Source organism: Sinocyclocheilus anshuiensis, unplaced genomic scaffold (genome assembly GCF_001515605.1).
Source record: "Sinocyclocheilus anshuiensis isolate Anshui unplaced genomic scaffold, SAMN03320099.WGS_v1.1 scaffold1114, whole genome shotgun sequence".
In the NCBI taxonomy this organism is placed as follows: Eukaryota; Metazoa; Chordata; class Actinopteri; order Cypriniformes; family Cyprinidae; genus Sinocyclocheilus; species Sinocyclocheilus anshuiensis.
In genome coordinates, this window is record NW_015540838.1 from 730,476 (window position 1) to 755,213 (window position 24,738).

The window sequence follows — 24,738 nt, forward strand, 5'->3', positions numbered from 1 at the left end:
GTGCATTCAAAGCTATGATTTAAGATGGAGCAGATTAACATATAAATAAGGTGCTCACAGAGCCAGATAAATTGGAACAGTAGCATGGTTTTGGCAATTTTGCTGTTGTTTTATTCAGCCGAGTGCACACAAAGATGTGTATCATTTTTGATTATCACGTGGAGTCCAAGCGTGAAATAACTATACTATAACAACTATAACAACGCAGGCCTCCCGGGCACACAATCATTAGCACCATCTGATTAATATGTTTTAATAAAAAAATAATGCCTTTAGTTGCACAAAACCATTTTAAAACATTTAAACAGCACTCTTGGGAGGCCTGAGCTGTTCTTAAGGCATGCCTAAATCTGATAGCTGACTGTAGCCCATTAAATTCCTGCTTTTCTTAGGATTATGAGGAGAGTCAGTGTAAAAATATCAGAATATTCATGCTGCTGGTATGGAAATAAACAAACATTTTGTCTTTGAAAGGATAGTTCACCCAGACAAAAAAAAAAAATCAGTCATTAATGTCGTCTTTATGTTGTCCAAAACCTGTATGACTTTCTTTTGTGGAGCACAAAAGGAGATGAACATGGATAGGGAGATTAGTCATAAAAATTTAATTTGACAACTATGGTCACTGTTCACTTTCACCCTATGGAAAAAAGAAACACAGAAAAAAGAAAATCATACAGGATTCAAAAGAGAGAGATGAGAAATTCTGGGGTGAACTCTCCTTCTAAATGAAACATGAAATGATTGGTTTGTCTTAAACAAGTCACTAGTCCAGCTCAAAGATGCTCTCACACTGGGACTATAAATTACCGTCTTCCTGCCAAAAGAGTGAGAGCTTTTCAAGCTGTATTCTTCCCCTTTGTCTCAGCGTAAAAAGACTGCAGCCAGCAGCACACGTGGCCATCTCTGTGCAAACTCCCAGAGCCGTAAAACTACATTACCACAGGGAAGGAATCAGATACACATATGCCCCAGAGACCACTCAGTTTACAAAGCACCTCAAAGCCTTCCAGCCTATGAGTTATTACTGACAGAACCTGAAGAACACAGGTGAAAATCAGTTTGTACTATTTCTTTGAGTGACACAATTTAAAACTGAATTGTCATTTATGCAACCAACATGACCAGAAATATATTGATTGTTGCAAACAGGTTTCTCAAACTCTACCCCTCCACCATAGAGTGCAGAAGTTGGGTTTTGGAAGTATAAAATCCATTTTCCAATTCCATTTCATTTTCTCAGTAAGGGAATAGATTTTTAACAATAAACCATTAAAGACAGACCTACTGTGAGATATGAGATTGTTAATAGTATATGGTTTTGTTGAACCCAACAGTCCGCATTATTTGAACTTACTTTTTTAAATAACCATGTTTAACAGTGGGATAACCTTTAAAAAAACTACAATGCCCATTCTGCAAAAAAAAAACAAAAGAACGCACACACCAACTCACATAACAAAAATAACATAATAGAGTAAAATACCCTTTATTATGCATAAAAGTTACACATTTCAGTTTTAAATTAGCGGTTTTCTAACTTTTTCCCATTCTGAAGCAGTATATAATATATTTTTAGTGGACATTATGTTTCATAGCAAATGGTGACTGCCAGTTTTTCAGTTGCACACATAGCTAAAACACCTGAGCAAACCTTGTTCTTGTGAAACACAACCACCTGTCATAGCCACATTCTCTAAGCGTGAAGTTGTCGGACAGTACTTAGCAAACGGGGAGGAAGAGATGACAGATCCTGTATGTAATTTAAGCCCTCAGCGTTAAACTGCCTCTCTGATCATTGATTTACTTCAGTCCTAAGGTGGAAAGCCTAGAGTGTAACGTAAGAATTTAAAAATGACTGTAAATATTAAAAACCTCAGAACTATGAAGCTTTAATGTGTCTTAAGAAGCTTTGTAACTCTAATTTGTCTAACAATGTCTAGAGATGTAACACTCAAAAAATTAGCCCATTAGCCCTTGAGTGGTAAAACCTCCAAATCTGATAAGAACTGACAACATCAATTTTAATTAAAAGACTCTTGATTGACAAATGTGCCACCATAGGGTTTTCCTCCTTTGTAAGAGATTTAGCAGTCATAGAAAAATCATATTATGGTATTTCTTATCGAACACACCTTTAAACATTCCTCTGACTTTCTGCACCCGACCAGCAAATGTTAGTCTTGCAAATTATTTTGTGTTATTTGTGATAGTGTACATCTTTATATTATTATAATAAACTGTGATTTTTAGTATGTTGTTGTATACCTTTATCTTTTGTTTTCTTTTCTCTCTGGAATGCTTGATTCTGACTGGTCAGTCAAAACATTCATCTGTAATTGTTTTATATAAAGACCACTAAATTAAGACAAAAAAAATCATTGTCCAAAAAATTATTTTAACTCAATTCAGTAGTTCATGTTTATGCATTTATTTAGTAAGTAGCTGTCTAATAGGTTGAATAATGACTGATCACCCTGTTGAGATGATATTTTGCGGTACTGACCTACTGACTGTACATTATATCTTATTTTAGATATGCAGAAGAGGAAATGTGACTGTATTTCTGTATTTTGGGGAAATCCCAAAGTTATGACATCCACAGAAGTTAAATATTTAAATGTGGATGTTTTTACATATATAACCCTAACAATATGAGCCAGTCAAGAAAAAAAAGTTGGAATATGGGCCAAATATCAGTGGTTGCTGCCCTTGCTGGTGAGGAACCAAATCATTAATGCCCTAAGCTTTGCTTCTCCAAAAAAAAAAGGAAAGAAAATGGAGATTTATGTCAAGCAGCTGTGTAGCTGTCGGCTGCTGAGCCATAGAGCTGAGTGAGAGGGAGAGGAGGACAGAGAACACCTGGGTATGGAGCTCAGAGGCAGGCAAGAATCACTTTCATCTGCCCAGGCAGCAGTGGAGGGAGAGAGAGAGAGTTGTCTGCACTCACTTCATACACTCTCAAACAGTTACTACAGGCTGTCAGCAGCTCTCACACATTCTCATTCAGACCCTGGTCGGCTTTACTCTGGGGGAAAAAAAAGCCCCCCTCTGCCAGGAAAGTGAGACCTGAGCATTTTGAGAAAACTATTTTACTCATTATACATTAGTTAGTTCCGGCTCTCAAATTTAATTGGTCAAGAGATGTTACAAGAGTGCTTATCACTGTGAGTTTTTGCTGTTTGTATCACTCAGCTTGTCTGTGTTAGTGACTTTTTCTACATTTTATGAGCGAGTCATTGAATCATTCATTCAGCCATTTAGTTCAAACACATCGATTCATTCAGGAACTAAACAAGTGACTGTTGTTATGAGTGAGTCATCGAATAATTCACTCAACCAATTCGTTCCAAACCCGAATATGTAAAAAGGATCAACAGCCGGCCATGTTATGCTTAAAATGTAAGTTACTCAATATTAATTTCATGTTTATTGAAATCAATATCTCACTCATAATCATGCTGTTGTTACAGCACTCTTGATGGTATTCTATATTTCTTATGCAATATGGAATAGGAAGTGTTTTTAAACCAAATGTATTCAATTGAAAGTAACTGAAAATGTTACCTCTCCAGGATAACAAGGCATGATCAAACGCTTGTTGTTGCAAATATTGCCAGATTTAGTAGTACTGACCTACTGAACTCAATGACTGAGAAGTATCGGTTAGTTATGCTGATGCAGCACTCAATTTGATTAATCACTTTTGGCGGCTTTGACTCTTGAACCAGGGCATCACAAGCATACACCCATTCTGCAAATATTTCTCTAAGGGCAAAACTTGTCATTCTCAGGAAAGACAGGAGAGAAGAGCAGTGAACATATCTAAACGTCAGATAAGTATCAGAAACTGTCAGAAAAGAAAGCGAGAGCCCTGACATATGGTCTGTTTTGAGTTTGTGTTAATGGTTGAGTCACACGGGAGCGTCATCAGGCATGACAGAAGAATGTCATGGTGAACGCGTTCATTCGCTGGGTCTGCATCTCATCTTCATGAGGGCTTGGACAGCGCTGTATGAAAACATCTTGGCTCATCTGTTACTGTTTCTCACCGCTTTCATCGCTGGAGATGGATTTCACCATTAGATGCCACATAGCACATATTGTTGAGTCCTGTATAGCTCATTAGAGATCAAGGGGTCACTGCATGTGCTCAAAAACAGACCTCTTCCTTCAAAAGAACCATCACCAGCATGTGATATATGGCCTAAACTGGACTGCTGTCTGTTAAAAGTGAAAGCAATTGTGTTTAGTGCTGGATGGATTTGGTCTACTGAAGGAAAAGATGGAAAAATTTATTGTCAACTGGACTTAATTTAATCAATCGAAATTTCTTCTAGAACATTGTAGTGATACTTCAACTGCTTTAGAAAGAGTACAGAGACTCATATTTTGAAGCAAACTCTCAATACACTTGAGTGTTTCCAGATCTCCAGAGAAAACAATCCTAGAAGTTGCAATGAAATGGAAGTATCAACATGTCTTTTCTTCTGTATTGTGACATATATATATCTGTGTGTCGCAGATTATCAAAAAATTAAACATGTAGGCCGGGAACTTGGTTCTATGCCTCAGTTGTTGATTGTATTTTAGCATGTGAGCACTGCATGAATGTGAAAATGAATGAGGTTTTGCAGTTGATTGTAAGGGGTGGAGTTTAAGTGAAACTACATAATTTGAGTAATTTTCACTGGAAGATTGAGTTATGACAGTTTGATTAAAAAGTAGAAGGTCAAAAAAAAAAAAAAAGGAAACATACATGCATGAATTGTTCACAATAACATCTATAATATGCATTAAAGGAATAGTTCGCCCAAAAGATGAAAGTTCTTCTATCATTTACTCACCCTCAAGTTGTTCCAAACCTGCATGAATTTCTTTCTCCGGCTGAACACAAAAGAAAATATTTTGAAACATATCTTCTTTTGTGTTCTGCAGAAGAAATTCATAGAGGTTTATTGGAACAACTTGAGGATAAGTAAATGATGAAAGAATTTTCGTTTTTGAGTGAACTACAGATATGGTGATTTTTCATTTCAACTTTAGACACGTCAGTAAATATTCTGTAAATACTTCCAAAAAAGCAACTCAATCTGCAATTGCCCATATTTATAGGTAAATTTATAGAGAAAAAAGCTCAAAATCACTTATAATAAGTGAACATGGCAACACTAATAAACTTCTACCTATGTTTTTATTTTCCTGACTAGATTAAATCAAAGGCATTTTTATGATCTACCTGAGTGCACTCAAGTATCTAATCACTTAATGCAACATTTGTTTCTTCCACAGAAAATATCAGGCCTTGAGAGAGAATAATAAAGGAAAAACCTTGCCTGAGTGTGCTAATTTCATTCTATCTGTTCTCTTTTGACTACAGGAGCCTCTTGCGCTACTCAACGATCCCCTCATTTCCTGGTGCTTTAAGGGGAACCGGAGTTGTGTCCCTCCTGTTTGATTGATTATTAGAGTGACCTGAGGGTGAGGGTGACCTACTCAAGCACATTGTGAGGCCCATGACATAGGAAAGGCAAGTGTAAAACATGAGGGTCTTACCCCAATTACCGTACAGAAGTGCAGAAGTGACCTGCCCATTGGCGGTTTGAGATCAACAAGCTTTGCTTAATTCATCTACAAAAACCTAGAAGTAGGCCACCTTAGTACTACACAACACACAACATGAAATACTGAACTATAAACTATTGCTTCCTTCATTCTACAGCACAATTGCACAAGAAACCATAGCATATCAGTCTATAAAACACATATGTGACCCGGGACCACAAAACCAGTCTTAAGTGTCAATTTTTCAAAATTGAGATTTATACATCTCTGAATAAAGCTGAATAAATAAGCTTTCCATTGATGTATATGGTTTGTTAGGATAGGACAATATTTGGTCGAGATACAACTATTTGAAAATCTGGAATCTGAGGGTGCAAAAAAATCTAAATATTGAGAAAATCGCCTTTAAAGTTGTCCAAATGAAGTCCTTAGCAATGCACATTACTAATCAAAACTTAAGTTTGGATATTTTTACGGTAGGAAATTTACAAAATATATTCATGGAACATGATCTTTACTTAATATCCTAATGATTTTTGGCATAAAAGAAAAATCTATAATTTTGACCCATACAATGTATTTTTGGCTATTGCTACAAATATACCCCAGCGACTTAAGACTGGTTTTGTGGTCCAGGGTCACATATCACATATAAAGCTACCACACAACAATTAACTATTAAAAGTGTCCAGATGTTCAGTGTCAAATTCATAAGATGACACTGGTGAGATTACACACAAGCGTCGCTTTGCTTGGCTTTGTTTACAGAGTGTTGGGTCAAACTATTATGTACCAAAAGAGTGCAGATGGTCTTGTTATTTGAGAGGCGATAGGTTAAATGAACTGTATCAACACTAGCTGTCAGTCAGTCAGTCTACTAGCGCAACACTCCCCTGTCCGGGAATGCATTGTCTCCATTTAGACTTACGAGAGGTCTAAAAGCTTCTTGTGTACATGTGTGCTGAGCAAACTCATCGTTAATCCTTAAAACATTGCAAATTATGTGATGCATGTCCACCTAAATCACTCACCTTCAGCTTTGGCAGAAATACTACAGTACTTGTCTTATTGATAATATTGAGTAATCAGCTTGACACATAAAAGGGAGAATTCACCCAAATATGTACTCACACTCAAGAAATTTTGAAGAATGTTTCAACATTTTTGTCCATACAGTGAAAGTCAGTGGGGTCCAAAACAACACTGGACCCCACTGACTTTGATTGTATGGAAAAAAACAACATGGTTATGAAAGAATCTCATACAGGAGGGTGGGTAAATAATGACAATGTTATTTTTGGGTGAAGTATAACTTGAAAGGAGGGTCTCAAGTTCCTCAAGCCCACCTAGATAATATGTCAATCTGTGCCGCTCTCTCTGATGTTAGTAACCGTACTGAAAGTAGTGGAGACATGTGGTGGAATTCTCCAAAGTAAACAGCTTTCATTGTGCCGAGACGGACATGCACAGGCATACGCACATCTATGCACTCTATTTAACATACAGACCACACATACTGTTGATATAAGACACTAAGCTTAAAGAGACATATATAAATATAAGTAGAGCTTCCTGCTCAAGTGACATTTACAGTCACATATGAAGCCAAAAACAACAGCACATCTTAATAAAGCTCTACGTACCCTCAACACAGGCCTTGTCTCAACTTCAATCGCTTGTTCCTTTCCTGATATCCTACACCATGTCTGAGGTCTGCTCTATTCGACAGGCACAGACTACACCAAGCACAGAGGAGAAAAAAATACAGCATGAATTAGCATTCCTAAAGCAATCATGTGACTTCAAAGCACCAATAGGCCGCTCTGGATTCGGTATGATCCACCTCTAGCTCCTCCCTTCTCTTCTCTCGTTTCGCTCTTATAGAAACCCTTTGACAGGGTTGTGATACATGTGGTCTGTTGATGCACCTATTTCTGCTATCAAACACTGAAATTTAGATGCTCACTATGCATAATGCAATAAACATGTACAATATATATATATTTGATCTATATATACAATATATAGATCAAAAGATCACATTTAGGGTTGTAAATACTGTAATATGTGAATGAAATGCAAAAATTATGTCACAAAGAGGGGTTAAATGCAAAAAGTATGAAGCAACAGTGTCTTTTTGCTATCAGAATTATAATATTGAGAATCAGACCCTCAGTTTGCATATTGAAAGTAAATATATACAATATAGAGAAGAGTACACTATAATAGCATAATAAAAATCACATATTTAGTGTGTTCTATGTGAATGAAAATGCAAAAAGTGTCATAGATGCTGTGAGAAAGCGGTTCAGCCTCTGCGGTGAGCAGAGGGAGGAATTGTAGTCTAACAACAGCGTGCTAATGTCCTGTCTGCATGTGTGCACTATCCTCCATCTTATTAAGTCTCTGTGTCTCATTAGACCCGGTGGGGGGTGGAAGCCTACAACACACCTCTGTTGCTTGACCATGACCATGACGAGCCCACCTCAACAAAGAGCATTAAACAGCAATCATGGATGAATGCTGAACACCTCAAGTACATGATTGGACTGGTCTGGCTCAAGGGTGATTCAAACAGTAGGTTTTTTTCGGTTGTGGCATGAGGCAATAAAGTGGCTGAATGTGGAACAGGATGCTGCGATACTAAAAGCTGTTAAGTGATGGGAGGTGTAATAGTCTGGGACACACAGGTGCATAAGCAGCATTGGCATAATTAAACAGGTCAGAGGACAGCCAGGAGAATGAAGGGGGTGATTGTGCTATTTTCTGCTCTGATAATAAGTTCCTTATGCTTCTGTTATGTATGTATGTGTGTGTGTGTGTGTGTTAGAGAGAGAGAGAGAGAGAGAGAGAGAGAGAGAGAGAGATCGTTATTCTGTAATGAGCCTGTACAGTGTTTTATGTTTTAGAAGAAGTGAGAGCAACTTAAACCAGGGAAATATATTAGTGTTTTTTAACTCAGATAACATAAATGATCAGTTTTATTTGTTATTGTAGCAAAATAAATGACTAGGATACTATTTGGAAAACATTTGCTTATTTTAATTTCATTTCTATGTTTACACTGTCATATATAAATATAAAAAATGTTTCAACCCAATATTTGAATTTGAATACGATTTTCAATTCAAATGTATTTGCATAGTCATTTTAATAACATATGGTTTCAAAGCTGCTATAATGTAAGAGAAAAGAACAGAAAAAGAGTTGTTCAACTTATGAGCATGCTACAGGTGACAATTGCAATAAAAAAAATGAAACGTATATGCATACTTGTTTTTTTCTTATTAAAATTTTCCAAATAGCACTCTCTTGCCCTGGACCCCAGTTTGAAAACCCCAGATTTAGTCCACTTGTGGTTGGGGTACAGTACACTACAAGACTTGTTGATATTTTTGGTATTAGGTCTAGCCTTTGTATTAACCACTAGCTAATAATTAGTACAGGTATGTGAGCATCCACTTCGGTAGGAAAAAATCTGCCAAGAACATAAGCAAAATAAATACTCTTGAATAAGAGGAAGTCAATCCAGATATTTTAGCTTCTAACCTACATGTATATCAGACGTGAGTTCTTAGTGGTTCCATGTGGCAATACATTAATTGAGGTTTCCTGACACATTTTATTTAAATATCATTTGAACATGCCGAGGCAACTGAGTTTGCATGACCATACCATCCAGATAGAAGTTTATCAGGTGTGGTCACAGTTGTGTATTATGTCTGTTTTATTAATATGGTATGCGATAGTTTTATTTGTTCAACTTTTGTTTTGATCATGGGCTGATTGTAGTGAAACTCTTTGGAATCTAATGATCCCTGGGTCAACTGTGAACCTGGGTTTTAAATGTGAAAATCAAGTTTAAGTGAAAGTTCAAGTGAAAATCAAAATTTATTCTAATTTGTTGAGTTTCAGTGATTTGGTGTTATATATGAAGACTTCAGATGCAAAGACCTCTAAGTCCATCTGAGATTTTTTTTTCCTTTTAAATGAGCATTTTTATCAGGCTTCTATGTTTAGGTTCAGTAATTTCACTTTAATGTCAAATAAAAGTTTATTAGTCAGTTATTGAATGCCTTATTTTCAAAAATGTCCAATGTTATTTTTTTATAGGAGCCTGATAAAAATGCTCATTTAAAAGGAAAAAAAAAAATCTCAAAATCTCAGACTTTTGCATCTGAAGGCTTCATATATATAAGTAAAATGAAAGCTTGTAATGGAAGCCAGTGAGATCTTTATAGATTATTAGATGATACTTAAATGCTTAGTTTTAATATCAAAGTTCTGTAGTTTTTATTGTGGAGACAAAACATATAATACAATGGAAGGATGATTGAGAGATGTACGACCAAATGTTTCTCAAAAGCCTGAGGTATCATATTTGATATCATATCTTAGCATGGTTTTTCTGAGAAATGATGTATGGATAATCAAGTAAACCTAAGTTGCTTCAGTCCAGTAAATATTCATCTTGAAAAATTACTAACAATATAAAAGTTATTCTGATATTTACTTGTAAGTTTATAAAAATCATTAAAGATTTCGTAGCAAAAATACACGTTTACCATGACATGACTATCTATCTATCTATCTATCAGAAATTTTGAAAACAGATATATAAACTCAACAGCATTTCTTGTAAGACTCAGAAACTGAGCTGAAAGACTAGTTTAGTTGTGCTGAAGTCGTTCTGATTACCAATAGCATACGCTCACTCAAATTAAAGTGGCACAGTTTGTCATAACATTTTATTCTAATAGATATCACTGATGCAATAGGAAATGGTTCTTCATAAATCCTGTACGGATTAAAGAGTGTAGGCCAATGCAGTGACCTGAATCCACTTTATATGGCTGATTGCTGCCGTCATTGCTGCCACCACACAGGCACATTCCTTCTCAAAATTACCGACAAGGCACTGATAGATGATTGGTAATATTCATAGGAATTCACCCGACCAGCCAAGACAGTGAAGTTTCACAATGTTGCAAGATTACCTCAAGAAAACAATGAAAGGAGCATTAAATTGAGGAGCGGTTGAGTCACACATCTGTGTATCTGGTTAATGAGAACATCCCATTTCTATTTCCAGAACAGGAAAGACTGACACTGGATTAGCAGGATCCATCACACTTTACAAAGCTGTTGTCGGGGCGAAAAAGAGCTCACCCCCACTCAGCGCTGTTCCTTATCAGCCGTAAACGCCCCAGCGTCACTGTAATTGCCCCCATATATACGAGACACCCACCCCTTTCCCATCCATCTCCCTTGTGTTGAGCTGTAAATCACTCACCTCCTCTGAATAGGGGCAGACTGCTGCCTGTCCATCCACACACATGCCATGAACAGCCTACTGCCATTTCTCATCCCTAGAGACAGACATTCACATTTGTAATAACAGGACTGATTTTTTATTTCCAACTGATATCTTTCATGGTTTCATATGGTGCAGTGTCTTTTACAGGTTATCTGTGGTTAATGCTGTCAGTCTGGCTTGCACTGAAAAAAAAAATCATTTTCATCTCCTGCAGTGAACACGACAAAGGTTCAGAGGTCATAATCAATGTTTACATGACATCACACACAATTACCGTCAACATGATCCATTATGCAAGGCTTTCCCTCTGAAATATTAATGATAAGTACAGGAATATCCCTGAGGTATTTGCTCTACTTCTTTAGAATATTTTTTGATTAATGCAAATATACACTGTATAGAAAGTAATAAGTGAGTAGAATTTACCTTTTGTAAGCCGTTCTTAACGTCCAACAGACACAGTATACTGTAAATACAGAAAATAGACATTTCAACCTTAGTATTTTACTGCTGCCATCTACTGGCGAGTTGGTGAAAGTTCACTTCATTGTACAGCACAGTAGATGCATGTCTGCTCATATTACAGTCTTTAGTCTTTGTGGATATTTACAGGTGTATTTAAAATGAAGGACTATTTCACAAATTATTCTGTACAAACCAGTGAACCTGTATTTCAGCGTAGGGATGGCCTGCCATTATATTTGGTTTGTTTTCACTCAGTCAGAGGTTTCCAGACTTTTTGAATGCCACTGACCCCCAAAGTATGATGGTTACCTTGTGAAGGACTCCCTTTCTTAAGATGTAAAGTCAGCTACATATTTTCATATAGTGAAAAACAAAAATGTTAGCCTATATATAAACTATTATATCTGAAATATAAAATAAATATCTATAAAATACTGACACATGTATGTTGACAGGACACATGTTTCCTTAAGAGAAAACATAAACCTTAAAACTATATGGCTGTCAATAGAATATAATAATCTTTTAATTTTAGAAAGTAAATTGCCAAGTAAAATGTCATTAGGTAAATGTGTAGGTTATTTATTTTATTTTATTATACTTACTAGATTTTTTAGATTACAAATTATATAATTATTATTTTTTGAATTATGTATTACTTTTAGTGAAAAGTGTTTGTTTGTTTGTTTGTTTATTTACCATTCAAAAGTTTAGTGTCAGAGCTTTTTAAAAACAAATGAATACTATTATTCATCAAGGATGCATTAAATTGTTCAAAAGTGACAGTAAAGACATTTATGTTAAAACTCTTCTATAATATTTTTATATAATAAATGTTGTTCTTTTGAACTTTCTGTTAATCAAAGAATCCTGAACAATATATCACAGTTTCCACAAAAATATTAAGCAGCACAATAATTTCCAAAGTTGATTATAATAAGACATATTTATTGAGCATCAAATCATCATATTAGAATGATTTCTGAAGGATCATGTGGCATTCAAGTAATGGAGTACTTCAGTAATGGCTGCTGAAAATTCAGCTTTGTCAACATAGGAATAAATTACATTTTAAAGTATATTCAAACTCAGTATTATTAGTATTATTATTATAGTCATATCCAAACTGTTGAATGGTACCGTATTTTGAATTATGCATTACATTATGTAATGTTTTAGGGTTGAAAGAAATGTCTGGAAAATGTACTGGGAATTTTCCTTTTCCTTGTCCATTTTCCTACAGCTTTGTTTATTTTTTATTACAGTGTAGTGTACATGAAGATGACTTTGTTGTCATGGTAACCTGTGATCAGAACAGGCAAGGTGCAGAAACTTCCAGTAGCTTGATTGAATTAGACATTACTGTATGTGTATAGTAATAATGTATTGTAAATCTGAATATTGAGTGAGCCTTTCCAGTGTGATTTGTTTAAATGGTGGTCAAAAGCTGATGACATGGATATTTGCTCAGTTGCTGAATGAGGCATCAGGTGAAGAGCAGCATGTAATGGGGGTGTTTTCATGTATGTGATGAATGAGATGTGGGTTGTGGCTTGTGTTTGCCTTTGTGCTGGAGAAGCAGACAGCTGCTTCTCATTCTGCATTCTGGTCTCTCTTTTTCTCTCTCATCAGCATGACCACCACAGACAAGACCAAACCTAACGAGACCACCAGCCTGGTTAGGCCGAGTGATAGCAGCAAACAGGTAAGTCTCGTTTTCAGCATCTTAGTATTTTGATGAAAAGCTCATTTAATTATGAACAACATTTTGATTCAGAACTGTTTTATTAGAACATTTATACTAATTATGTGCTAATGGTTTATAGCACATATATATTTATTATATTTATTTTGTGCATTTCTGGATATATTTTTTTTGTATACTGGATACTGGAGGCCTCAAAAATTAAGACACATAAAAATGAACAAATTTCATTGCATTCGAAAATGAGATAATTCCAAATACTGTATATATATCTATTATATATAAAAGCATAAACAGATAATTCCCACATATGCTTTTGAAGCTGATTTGGGCAGGGCTTCCTCTTCCATCTGTGTTGAGTGTGCTGAAGTGGTCTGGACGGAAGTGGTGCTTGAGGTTTAATCAGATTATTAGATGGGACTGCATGTGCTTTGTAGCTCTCAAATGATACTCCCAGCCCAGTCTGTTATCATAATATTTCCATGCAGTTTTCAATTCTGTGGTCTTTGGTTGAAACATGATCAGTGCTTGGCATCACACATCAGTTGATGTTCACATTTCTATCCCAGATGAAATCAAATCACATGATCCAAACCTTTTCATGCATATTCTCTAATGTGCAAGTGTAGTGACACTGCAGTTAATGGAACAAACTAATTTAACATGTTTTGTTATGTAATACAGTCAGGGACAGAAGATACTCTAATAGGTTAAATTTAATATAAATTTTAGATTTAATCTTATTTTTAACAAAATCATAACTTAATCTTAATTTATTGGAAAATTTTGTCTCAAAACAGAAAATTAAGCTTAACATAAAATCTCATTTGACTTAGTGAATCTATGTATTTCAATAATTAACATGTTAAATCCATAATTCTAGCTAATAAGATCTACTTTCCCTATTTTACAAATATCAAAATCATAGTAAAACAAATGTTAAGGAAGAGACAATCAACATGAATCTCATTTAACATAAAACAACAATAAAGTAACAAAACTATAGAATACATTAGAAACTAAAAAATGAATTTATAAATATAAAGTTTATCATATAAATATCATATTTATTTATAGGAGTTTTATATAGCAAGCCTTTAGGATGACAGTGAAAGAAAATAATATTTAGAAAATAATATATAATATAATTTAAAAATAAAATGTAATATTGTAATTATATTATAAATACACATTTTTATTCCAAATTACATGCTTCAATATGAAACACATAAGAACTACTATTAGTGTAAGCATTGCGATAAGTCCTGCAATAAAACCAATGTGCAGAGAAGTTTTTTCATCAGTCATACTTGAGGAAGCATCTGTTTATGAAGGAAAGCAACCGAAAGATCAAGTCATATTGATGTCAATCATGTTATAACAAGCTGCATACTTTATTTTTTTTAAATAGTGTTTTATCAAAGGAATGTTTGTGATCTGTTCTTACCCCATGTAAGGACCATCGGTTCTCGAAGACTGCTGTGCTTTATTTGACAGGAGTAGTTTTGTGTAGCGTCAGATAACAGAATTGTCACATGAATTTGGTATGTTTGGTCATGATTTGGCAGGAAGCCTGTTGATATCCCATCTAAGGCTGGCTGTCCATTAACCATCCACTCTACAGTGATATCTTTAGGGTAAAATCCCGTCACCACACAGTTAAGAGCTCCAGCACGCTTATGACTGATCACAGCTTCAGGGCGAACTGTAAGCGCAGATGAAACACACACAATCAACAAGATTACAAAAATACATCAAGCTGAGTACAATGTGTTTTTGTTAAACGTAAAACCGGTTTATCAAGCTGTATATAACCTGGTTGGATGCATGAATATCTATAAACAACACTGGATACATTTAAACATGCACAAACACACTTGCCTTTCTGGTCAAGTATTGTTCTACTGTGTTCATAGAACTTCTTGAGTCGAGGAACACAATCCCGATGAATGTATATGAGATTATTGTGGTTCCAGAGCTCAAACCTGTTTAGAATGTTCTTAATGTCCAGATCTTGTGGCAGATATGAGTACCATTGAGGGCTGTCCATATCCATAGAGAGACTATACTCTCCATTGACTGAAAAATGATACAGTCCACTTGACGTTCCATTATGGCTCAGCTGACAGCCATACATTAACTGCAAGAGTGGACCTAAAAATACAAAATCATCATTTAATTAGAACTGGAACCATTTTTAGGAATGCAATGTAGTGTTTCATACTACAGTGGAGGACTAATTTGCTGCAACCTTCTGGGAATATTGGTCTCTATTAAAAAGGCACACAAAAGCTGTTGTGATTCTGAGCGTAGTAACTCTCTAGTGCCCATTACACAGTCCCAGATTAATGTAATATTTGCAGTTATTAAATCTACAACTCTGTGTGCAGAAGCTGATAAATTAGATGATACTGGGATTCTTGTATAAAGAGCCTAAACAGTTATTTTATTTTATTTCTGCAAACAAACCCAACTAAAAGTTTTTAAATTTACTGTTGAATATTTTTAAGGTTATGCACGTTAAAACACGTTTCCCTTTGTTTTTATAGATAAACAAGTGACTTTGATTTTGTTAGTACAATCATAGTGTGAAAACCTTTCTTCAACATTCATTTCCTTACATAATCATTTTGTCATTTTATTAATATTACTACAAAAGTGTTTCAATAAATAACAACACTAAATTAAATGAGTAAAATTGCTTATTGAATCCCAAAAGCTGCTAGATCAGATTGGTGCTTACATATTTCTTGATGGGATAGATGCCTTGGTGTTCTGAAGTAACAAATTGTTAGACATCTATAGAGATTATGTGAAAAATTATTGTTTATTGGCAATAACCTGTACCTACACCATATATCAATACTATATTATTTATGAAAACACCCTCATACAATGCACATGTTTAGAAAACAAAATCATGTCAGTCAAAATGTGTATAATATCAACATCTGGTTGATAGTTTTAGACTAGTTGTAGAACCAGAAAGAGATTTCCAAACCTACCTTTCAACCCGAAGGTTAAATTTGCATATCTTGAAAGCAGGTTGAAATAGCCCGTTTTAAAGTTTGTGCAATCCCTAAGATCTCTCCAGACAGTGGACAGAGATTCCAGTTGGCCAAAGGGATGTGAAAATACGTCAGAGATGCTGTCATAAGTAAATACTCTGTAATCATCAAGCATGCCATATGATGAGTATTTAGGTAGATATTGATGACCGGGAGCGAATGTCACATATATGATCAAACTGTGATGCCCTGTGGAGAAATAAAAAAAGACAAGAAAAAATTATACATTGCTGACTGTGAATATACTGGGTATTTTTTAAATACTTTGCGGTGCTTATGAACTTTCGTGAAGCTTTGAAAAGTGATGATTATCTCCCACTGATTGCTTAATATTTAATAATAAATGTAACATGGACACTTGCAATTAGTGAAAAGGAAAGGAAATTTGGCAACCCACCGGAGTATTCCGCGTGCAAAGCCACCAGAGAGGACAGCAACAAGAACTGTAATAATATTCAGGAAAATATGTAAACAGAATGAATAGAATGTAAATATATTCATTCTACTCAAGACACCTACAGTGTCTCTTGCAAACAGATCTCCCATCAGCACCTTAATTCTTATGACCAATTAGCCATTAGAAAATGATATTGAAAAATAATATATAATCTATCTGTATTACTGCATACAATAAGAAACAGGACGACAGTAGGGTGTTCAGATACGGGAATAAGCTATCAAGTTCCACACAGCACAGTTATTCACACAGCACAATAGCTTATAAATCTGATGACATCTTGTCATGTTATAGGCTCCTATATTCCTACTTATAAATGCTAATAAACAACAATACATTTTAGCAGGTATTTCAGTGGATTTGCTAAAAGGCTACATGCTATTGAATTATTTAGGTAACTTAAGTTGCCAAACCTGTTTTGCTCGTGTTGACATCGTGTCGGCTAATGGCCTTAACATCCAGTGATACTGCAATAGTTACTTTTGTTTTCGACGCCCCAGTTTACAGAACACAAGCTGCAATCTTTCCAGTCCAGAATCTGGTAAATATACATGTGAGACGGTTAAGACATCCCTACACTGATAATCGCTCTGATGTCGATGCACATTTCTTAGCTTGGTCGAGGCAGCTTCCAAACGATAACCAGCATATACATACGGTATAACAAATCCATCCTGACATGTTGCTTGATAAGACAAGTGCGGTTAGCAGCAGCGTCAACTTTTGCTGAAATCCTATTGGGCAAACGCTCTCCATATTTGGGTAGTTGACGTGACATCATGGCTTTACTGTAAACCACAATTAAGACTAATGTGTTGAATTAATATAATTTATAGGAAAAAAAATAACAGTTTCTAGTAGTGTTTTGTAATTTAGCTGCATCAAGCGACATGACAGTTTCCATGGGCTCATATTAATAATTTAATATGTTCATTAAAAAGTTAATTACTATGTGCATTAATTTTGAATTTAAAAACGAATTTAAAAACTTTTTAATTCAAAATTAAAAAGTTAATTTAATTAAAAGGAGAATAAAATAATAAAAGATTTGACAGTTATGTTTGAAAAACAACATTTCCAAAAATCATTGTATTTAACATAGTAGACAAATATACAGGTTATATGTATGTACAGAAGTCTGTGCCATGTGCAGTCTCGTCTTTTTTACTGGAATAAAAAAATGCTTCACTCAATGCTTTCAAACAAAACCCACATCAGCTTGTTTGGTTTTGGGTTACTGACTAAATTTCATGTGGCTTTTGTTACACAAGAAATTATGACAAATTCGACAGTATAAATAAGGCAAAATTACTTTGCATTATTGCACAAAAAAAGGAAGTTCTGTTTTGGGACATTTCAAAGTAATCATGTGATTACTGCTCATGTGAAAATTGAGAAATCAGCTCTTATGACACAATACTTGATTACTATAAATAATCTGTTGCAACAATTTAAGGTATTTATTACCTGATAATTGTGTGAGAATTGTTTCTTCGTTTAAAAACAGCGGTTTTATTTTACCATGAAAAAAAGAACATTTGGACATTTGAATCTAAATTTACTAACCACTCCAACAAATTATTGGCAGTACACATTCCAGTTCACTAGAGGGCAGAATTACACAGTGCTAAATAAGCACAGTCACCTATCATTACCTACTTAGTCTCGAAAAGTACTGTGCTTTTTGTGACTGAGTTAGTCATAGGAAGACTTGTTTAGTCTATTATGATGTGAGTTTATTTTTGCATTTGTGCTTACCAAGAGGAAGAACAACATTGCCTTGTTGTCACCAGTTATTCCCCAGGATCGTGGGGAGTCCTGACATCTCTGAGTCCAGTTTTTGTTGTGGCTTTGTTCTCTATTCCCTCCCCTCAGCAGGGTTCTTATAGAAAATATTATTCCTTATGAATAAGAGACTGAAACTCAGTGGCTAGACCGGAGAGACTCTCTCTGTAACAATAGATGGGGGAGACGTAATCTGTCCCTTGTTGCGTACTTCCTCTGTCAAACAGTCCCACCCAGATTAAAAAAAAACAGTAGGGGGAACTTTTACTTAACGTTTTAATTACGCAGTGTAAATGCACTTATTCCTTTCATGCATCAATTAGTCTTTAAATGCTTTTATGTAATCCCATATGCGACCTGGACCTTAATCTGATGTATTTTATAAACTGAATTTATACATTTACTTAAAGTGTAAGACTGATGTAAAATACTTAAATACTGTATATTCTCATTATAGTTGTGTCATAGACAATTATACTTCTTCAATTCAAACGAATCATTTTTTGTGGGATGATTTGTATCACTCTTCCAATCCTCCCAGTAGAAGTTTAGTTTGTATAATCAAAAAATGGTGACCAAAACATCAAATGTGTATCTGAAACCTTGCTAATATTACACAATTTATTTATTTGTTTGTTTATATATTTTTACATTATTACATTTTTTGACTTTTTAACCCATTTACCATTTTCGTTAGTTGAAAATGACTTTCACTGCATTATATATATATAATAGCAGTTGCAGCTTGCTTCAGAAACCCTCCACCTTCCCCAGCTCCACAGATCTGCTACGAGGTGATCGTGTATGCTATGGGGGTTATTTCATGTATGTTATATTTGCAGCAGCAATATTTCTTACATGCTCACAGCAGCATGTTGTGGATGTATTGGCAGTAGCAAGTCTCGATCCTTGTTCTGCCGCAGCAGCAGCGTAGCAGATCTATTCCGCCAAGACCAAATACATTAACATTGTCATGTACATTACCATGCCAATCCCTCCGAGAGTTGTCATGACAGAAATATAGTTTGGCAAATTTGGTAGATCTGCACTTTTGGTGCATGGTGCAGTACATTTTTAAGACTCCCCTAATATGATATTTACTGTAATCCTACATATTCAAAAGGATTAATGAATTTAACCCCAATCCAAATCCTTCAGTTTAAAGTCCAACACGAGAAGCACTTTCATTCAGACTTACTATTGGGCCACTGCAGCTGATCCAGGCCACCAAGATAGATATTCAAAGTTGTGGCAGAAGTGGGACTTCTGCCCATTGCACAGTGGCTTTCGATGCTTAGTTGCTCCCGGGCTCCAAATGAATACTTTGTAAAGGGCTCATTATCTTTTTGACAGATTTCTAAGGGCAGACAGAACATGTTTCTAATTGGACCACATGAAAAAGAGTGTACAGCAATACTCATGGTGGAACAAGAGGCTCCTCACCAATATAGTTAGAATGGGCCGCTCCATTAGTCTGAGTCATACTGTTCCATCATTAGCATAAAAGTTTCCATTTAATCCACAAGAAGGTGCTCTTTCATTCAGTGCCATGACATGTCACTGCAGATAATGAAAATGAATGAGATGAGGACACAAATAGATGGTGATGTGGACGCTGGCTTGATCAGATTGGTCAAGCTTTGCTCAGACAATGGCTGTCTCCGTTTGAACTTTGTGAACCCAAAACCAGTGCTCCCAACAAACATGAGACGTCGGCCCGACGTGCAGATCATGTCTATATTGCGTCGGTCGGTCCAGGACCATATCTGTACGTCTAATCGACGTGCAAATCCGGTACGGTATCTGGACGTCTGACTACGACCAGTGGCGGCTCGTCGGGGGAGGCGAAATTTTGAGGTGAAAATGGGAGGAGGACGATTTAATGTTAATAAAATTCACAATTCATTTCAGTTCATGTCTCAGAATGTGTATTTTTTGTTTGTAATTTCACAGTTGTAATATCATAACGTGAAAGCGCCGCTTTTCTGTCGCGAATGTGCCGAATCTGCTGATGTAATTGCAACCGCTAGGTGATAGAGAAGGGGAGGGGGAGGCCGGGGGAGCGCGGAGCTCTCGATATTTGATCGATTGAGCAGATTTACCAAGCTGTCATTCAAACAGTATATATACAAATTTAGGGAAAACAGCCTAAGCTGGATATAGGCTACAGCAGTCGGCTTAATTAAATGGCGCAACAGGCAGCTCTCTTTTAACAGACTTTTAAGAAGGATGGATGTTTGCTTCAAGTGATAGGCCTGGTAAGTGAAGTTATATTATCTTGCTGTATGTATGTCGTTTTCTTCACGTTTTCTGACTAAAAGCAACCAAAAAGCCATTTTAAAGTGGTTAAGCAAATAATATAATAATAATAATCGGCAGTGTACGTCTAATCGACGTGCAAATCCGGTGGTATCTGGACGTCTGACTACGACGTCCCTTGGACGTAGATATGCAGTTCAAAATTTGAACGTCTGAATAGGAGATTTTTTTTTTGGACGTCTGTACAACGTGCAGAACAGGTTCAGGAAATCGACGTAAGAACTTTTTATACAAATAATAACATGACAAAACAATCCTGTGAGTTCTGATTTAAAAAAAAAACGAAACATCACGTCTATTTTTTATGAAACATTTAGGTGTTAAAATAGTGTAATATTTAAATGTTTAAAATGTGTCCATTTAACTTTTTTTATGAGTGGTATGTTTCACTGAGACATTGACAGAAACAGCAGTTTTCATCTATGTGTGATGTATTAGATCTATTAATTAAATATAATTAATTAAATTAAATAGATTTAAAATAAAATAGATTAAGTTAAATAGATTTAAAGAGATACATAGAATTAAATGTAATAGATAACAATATTTAATAAATATTTAATAATGCTATATAATATTTATTATATTATTAATATTTATTACATATAATAAAATAGATTAGGTAAATTAAGTTAAATAGGTTTAAAAGAGATAAGTAGATATAGTATTTATATATGATATTTATTATATTATTATTGTTTTTATTATATATTATAATAATATAATTTTATATTTAATAATACATATTTAATAAATAGATAAATAGATTTAAAATGTAATTAAATAAATGGGTCTCTAAACGTGCGCTCGCGCGAGGGGCGTTAACGTAGTGACGTTAACGTGATGACGCAAGCAACCGGGCGGGAAGAAGGATTATATTAATTCTGTATATTACCAAAGACTGAAGATAATAACCACTGCGATAGATCCTTTATGTCATGTATTTAATCCTGCGTTGAGGACACTTTATAAAACCTACAGAGGATGGGACCCTACCTGTCCAACGAACGGCCTTCACAACGCGAGCATGCGACGCAGCAACTTGGAAATTCAAACAGTAACGGTCATTTGACAGACGAACGGGTGCTAAGCCAACGGTAAGCATTATAAATGTACTTTTATTCGTAATTTTGTCAATCTAATGTTACATTTTACTTTATATTTTTCTGTGTTATGACGTTTTTAATTTCCCCTTTTTGTAATTGTTATATCTCCATGTTGGTTAATTTGTGCGTGTGGTGGTCCAAGTGACAGGTACATTTATGTTGATCCCTTTTAGTTGCTTAAATTAGTGACTAAATCACGTAACTTTACAATAATGTAAGATTTTCAAAAGATCCTGTGTGAAGTGTTTGTTCTTGTAGTAAAATAGACTTTGTCGTGGATCTTGGATGCTCACGTGAGCCTGTGAAATTAGGCTGCTAAAAATTCCAAATAATTTTTAAAAACACTCTTTGAAACGATTCACTAAACACTAAATATCAGTATGGCAGTATTTTCTGATCATATGTTCACCACAGAGGCCAAAATGAGCATTGTGAAGCTTTATTTATATTTATAGTAATCGTTTATATTTCAATTGTGTTTCAGGGCAGTTCGTGAAGACAGAAACATAAGAGATGTTGTGACAATCTGCACAGTTCCAGTTCCACCTGCCACACCAGACTCTCTACTGTGTATGGATGCCTTTTTGGAGCCAGGGACCTCTTGCAGGGGAGAAGACTTTCCAAGGACCCCCTCATATCATAATTACAACAGTGTTTAAGGCTCACGTTAATGTGGGTGGGACTATAATGAACATAATATGATTGTTTTATTGGTGCAAATGTTGCCGTCAGCTGATTCGTCGCAGTATGGAACACCCTAATAATAATTGGCGGCGAGTCACCCACTCAGCGGAAACCTAGGAATTGGGGAAAAAGAAAACACAAGTAACAAGAAAAAACAAAAACAACAACTCCCAGGGAACGTAACAAATGTAAATACTGATTAATAAAACGAATGTTAAGAAACTTACGATAAATTCTTTATACATGTAATTTACTTTTCCTTACTCCGCAAAAAAAAAAATGTGTTTGGAAAAAACAGGCATGGAGATGCTTACACTGAACAACACAACCTACATATTGGATTATATCAGCGGTATGCGTATCCATTAGATAAGATATCATTCAAAACGGTCTATTTTTATTTGTGTACCTTCAAAATAACTGAAACGTCATACTTTTTGTAAAATAAAGAAAACAAACAAAATGCGCTTGCAGTCTCAGTTTCCATGAACCTCTTCCTCAAATGTAGAAAAACACAGCAGTACTTGTCACACAGACATGAGAGATATATTTATTAAAACTTTTAAGTACCCGCTTTTAATTGTTTATGTTTTGCTTAGTCTTAATGGGACCCCTTCAAAGTCACTTTGGAATAATTCAGCACATCTCAGAAAATTAAAAAACATGTCTTGTAGTCTGGAAAATACGGTATAGCAAATTATTTTGCGGACCCCTTGGCTTTGGGTCATGGACTCCAGTTTGAATACCCCTGCACTAGCATATTTTGTTCTTATTATTGTGCATGCATATATTATTTGGGTACATGAACACTTGATTATTGCATGAGCAAAGAATATCATCTTTAAGAATTTTATGGTAATTTCAGTTGCAAAAAGTTTTTGTTTTTTTCCCCCCAGTTCAGCTCCAACAGGTGAACATAATGTATGGACCCAACTAAACTTAAATTGTTTGTTATTTGATCATTGTTATCCACTGTACAGTAAGTGAAGTTTCTTTTGTTTTCATGGTTTTTGTACAAATACACTGAGTCTGTAATTTGATTTACCTGTACAAATAAAAATTACATTGACAAAAACATGAGTTTTAATTGAATACAGCCTAAGAGTGTTTATTTTGTCCAGAAACAGTATAAATGACGTCTAAATGAGACTGCAGTTGACTTTATAAGACGTTGAAAATACGTCCAACAATGACCACATCTGAACTAAATTTTAACCTCTTAGAGACGTCCTGTGGATGTCAATATTGGACATCCAAAAGACGTCATAAAAACTTCCATTCTGGCTCTTCAGGGGACGTCATTTCAACGTCTGATAAAGACGTTGAAGTGACGTCGTTTGGACGTACCTTTGCTCAGTGTCTACCCATGTCAGATTCACAATGTTTCAAAGGGCTCTTTGAAACTGAAATATCTGTATTTATTCTACCATCTGTATTAACATACTGTATGAATTGCAAGACCTATATAAGAAATAAACACAAGGGCTCCTGGTCATTAACCCTGTTAACCCTGGGTTCACAGAATGCTATGTTATCTTTTTAGGTGTTTCACACTTTTCCATATTTTCTTTTAAGTGTATATTCAAATCTGCCATGTTTATGCTCTTATTTGCGTATTTGTGGTGTGACCTGTTTAAATAATGGTTTGTATTATATATTTGCTTAAGGTACCATCAAGATGTTGAGAAATAAACTTTTTGGATCATAACAGTTTTTTTTGGTTACTCCAGTTAACAGGTATTCTGTCACTGTTTGACAATTCCCACAAACACTGAAATGAATACAGTGCATGAAAGTTTCTAAAAATGCAAAAATGCACCTGAAAGCCCATACACAAAAGTTTCATAACCAGGCAGGTCTAACCCACTTTCAAAATCACAAATGTGAAACACTTAACCCAGGGTTTAAAAACACTGATTACTATAGGGTTGAGCATAGCATGAAAAGCACTACAAAGTCTCTTAAATCCAATATAGCCTATAGTATTTAATTGTTTTAAAGGCACTCAAATGTGAAACAGTCATGTGATCAGCGCCACTGTGCTCAGGTGAGAAAATAATGCAGATGAACACTTATATAAAGCTGAGACGGGATTGAATTTCCAGTCATGCGAAGGTGAGTCAGAGAGAGTGATGCATAGAGCCATGTTTCAGCTCAAGAGGTCACATGACCTGAGGATTAACAGTATAATGTCCTTAAACTCATCCTTCACAGGAAAATGCCAGCCATTAACACTACACTGTAATTGTTACCTTAAGATGTTAATT

The 24,738-nt window shown here is 35.2% G+C and overlaps 2 protein-coding genes and 1 long non-coding RNA gene across 4 annotated transcripts in view; 1 reads left to right on the forward strand and 2 right to left on the reverse strand.

Annotated features, from left to right (window-relative positions):
- LOC107687406 (polyhomeotic-like protein 2) overlaps nt 1-7,295 on the reverse strand; it is a 63,277-nt gene extending 55,982 nt beyond the window's left edge. For both annotated transcript variants that reach the window (XM_016484727.1, XM_016484726.1), the window contains exon 1: nt 7,209-7,295. The gene's annotated coding sequence lies outside the window, so the exon portion shown is untranslated. The remainder of the gene's footprint in view (nt 1-7,208) is intronic.
- On the reverse strand, nt 623-18,512 carry LOC107687461 (hereditary hemochromatosis protein-like). Its single transcript, XM_016484819.1, has 7 exons — nt 18,336-18,512; nt 16,518-16,563; nt 16,058-16,309; nt 14,934-15,206; nt 14,500-14,757; nt 14,292-14,374; nt 623-640 (listed from the first exon to the last, which is right to left on the reverse strand). The coding sequence occupies exons 1-7, from the start codon at nt 18,351-18,353 to the stop codon at nt 623-625; spliced, it is 948 nt and encodes a 315-aa protein (XP_016340305.1). The 5' UTR covers nt 18,354-18,512.
- A 3,083-nt stretch (nt 18,513-21,595) lies between these two features.
- Nucleotides 21,596-23,405, forward strand: LOC107687409 (uncharacterized). The gene is made up of 3 exons (XR_001634130.1): nt 21,596-21,778; nt 22,272-22,459; nt 23,368-23,405. It is a non-coding gene; the product is annotated as an uncharacterized LOC107687409 (long non-coding RNA).
- The last annotated feature ends 1,333 nt before the right edge of the window (nt 23,406-24,738 follow it).

Bases quoted from the DNA above. Each gene is read 5' to 3' on its own strand.
- LOC107687461 (XM_016484819.1), bottom strand. The intron at 15,207-16,057 runs GTAGGTTTGGAA...TTGTATTTTTAG, and splicing joins TTTAACCTTCGGGTTGAAAG to GTCCACTCTTGCAGTTAATG. The intron at 14,758-14,933 runs GCAAGTGTGTTT...CTGCGCTTACAG, and splicing joins AACAATACTTGACCAGAAAG to TTCGCCCTGAAGCTGTGATC.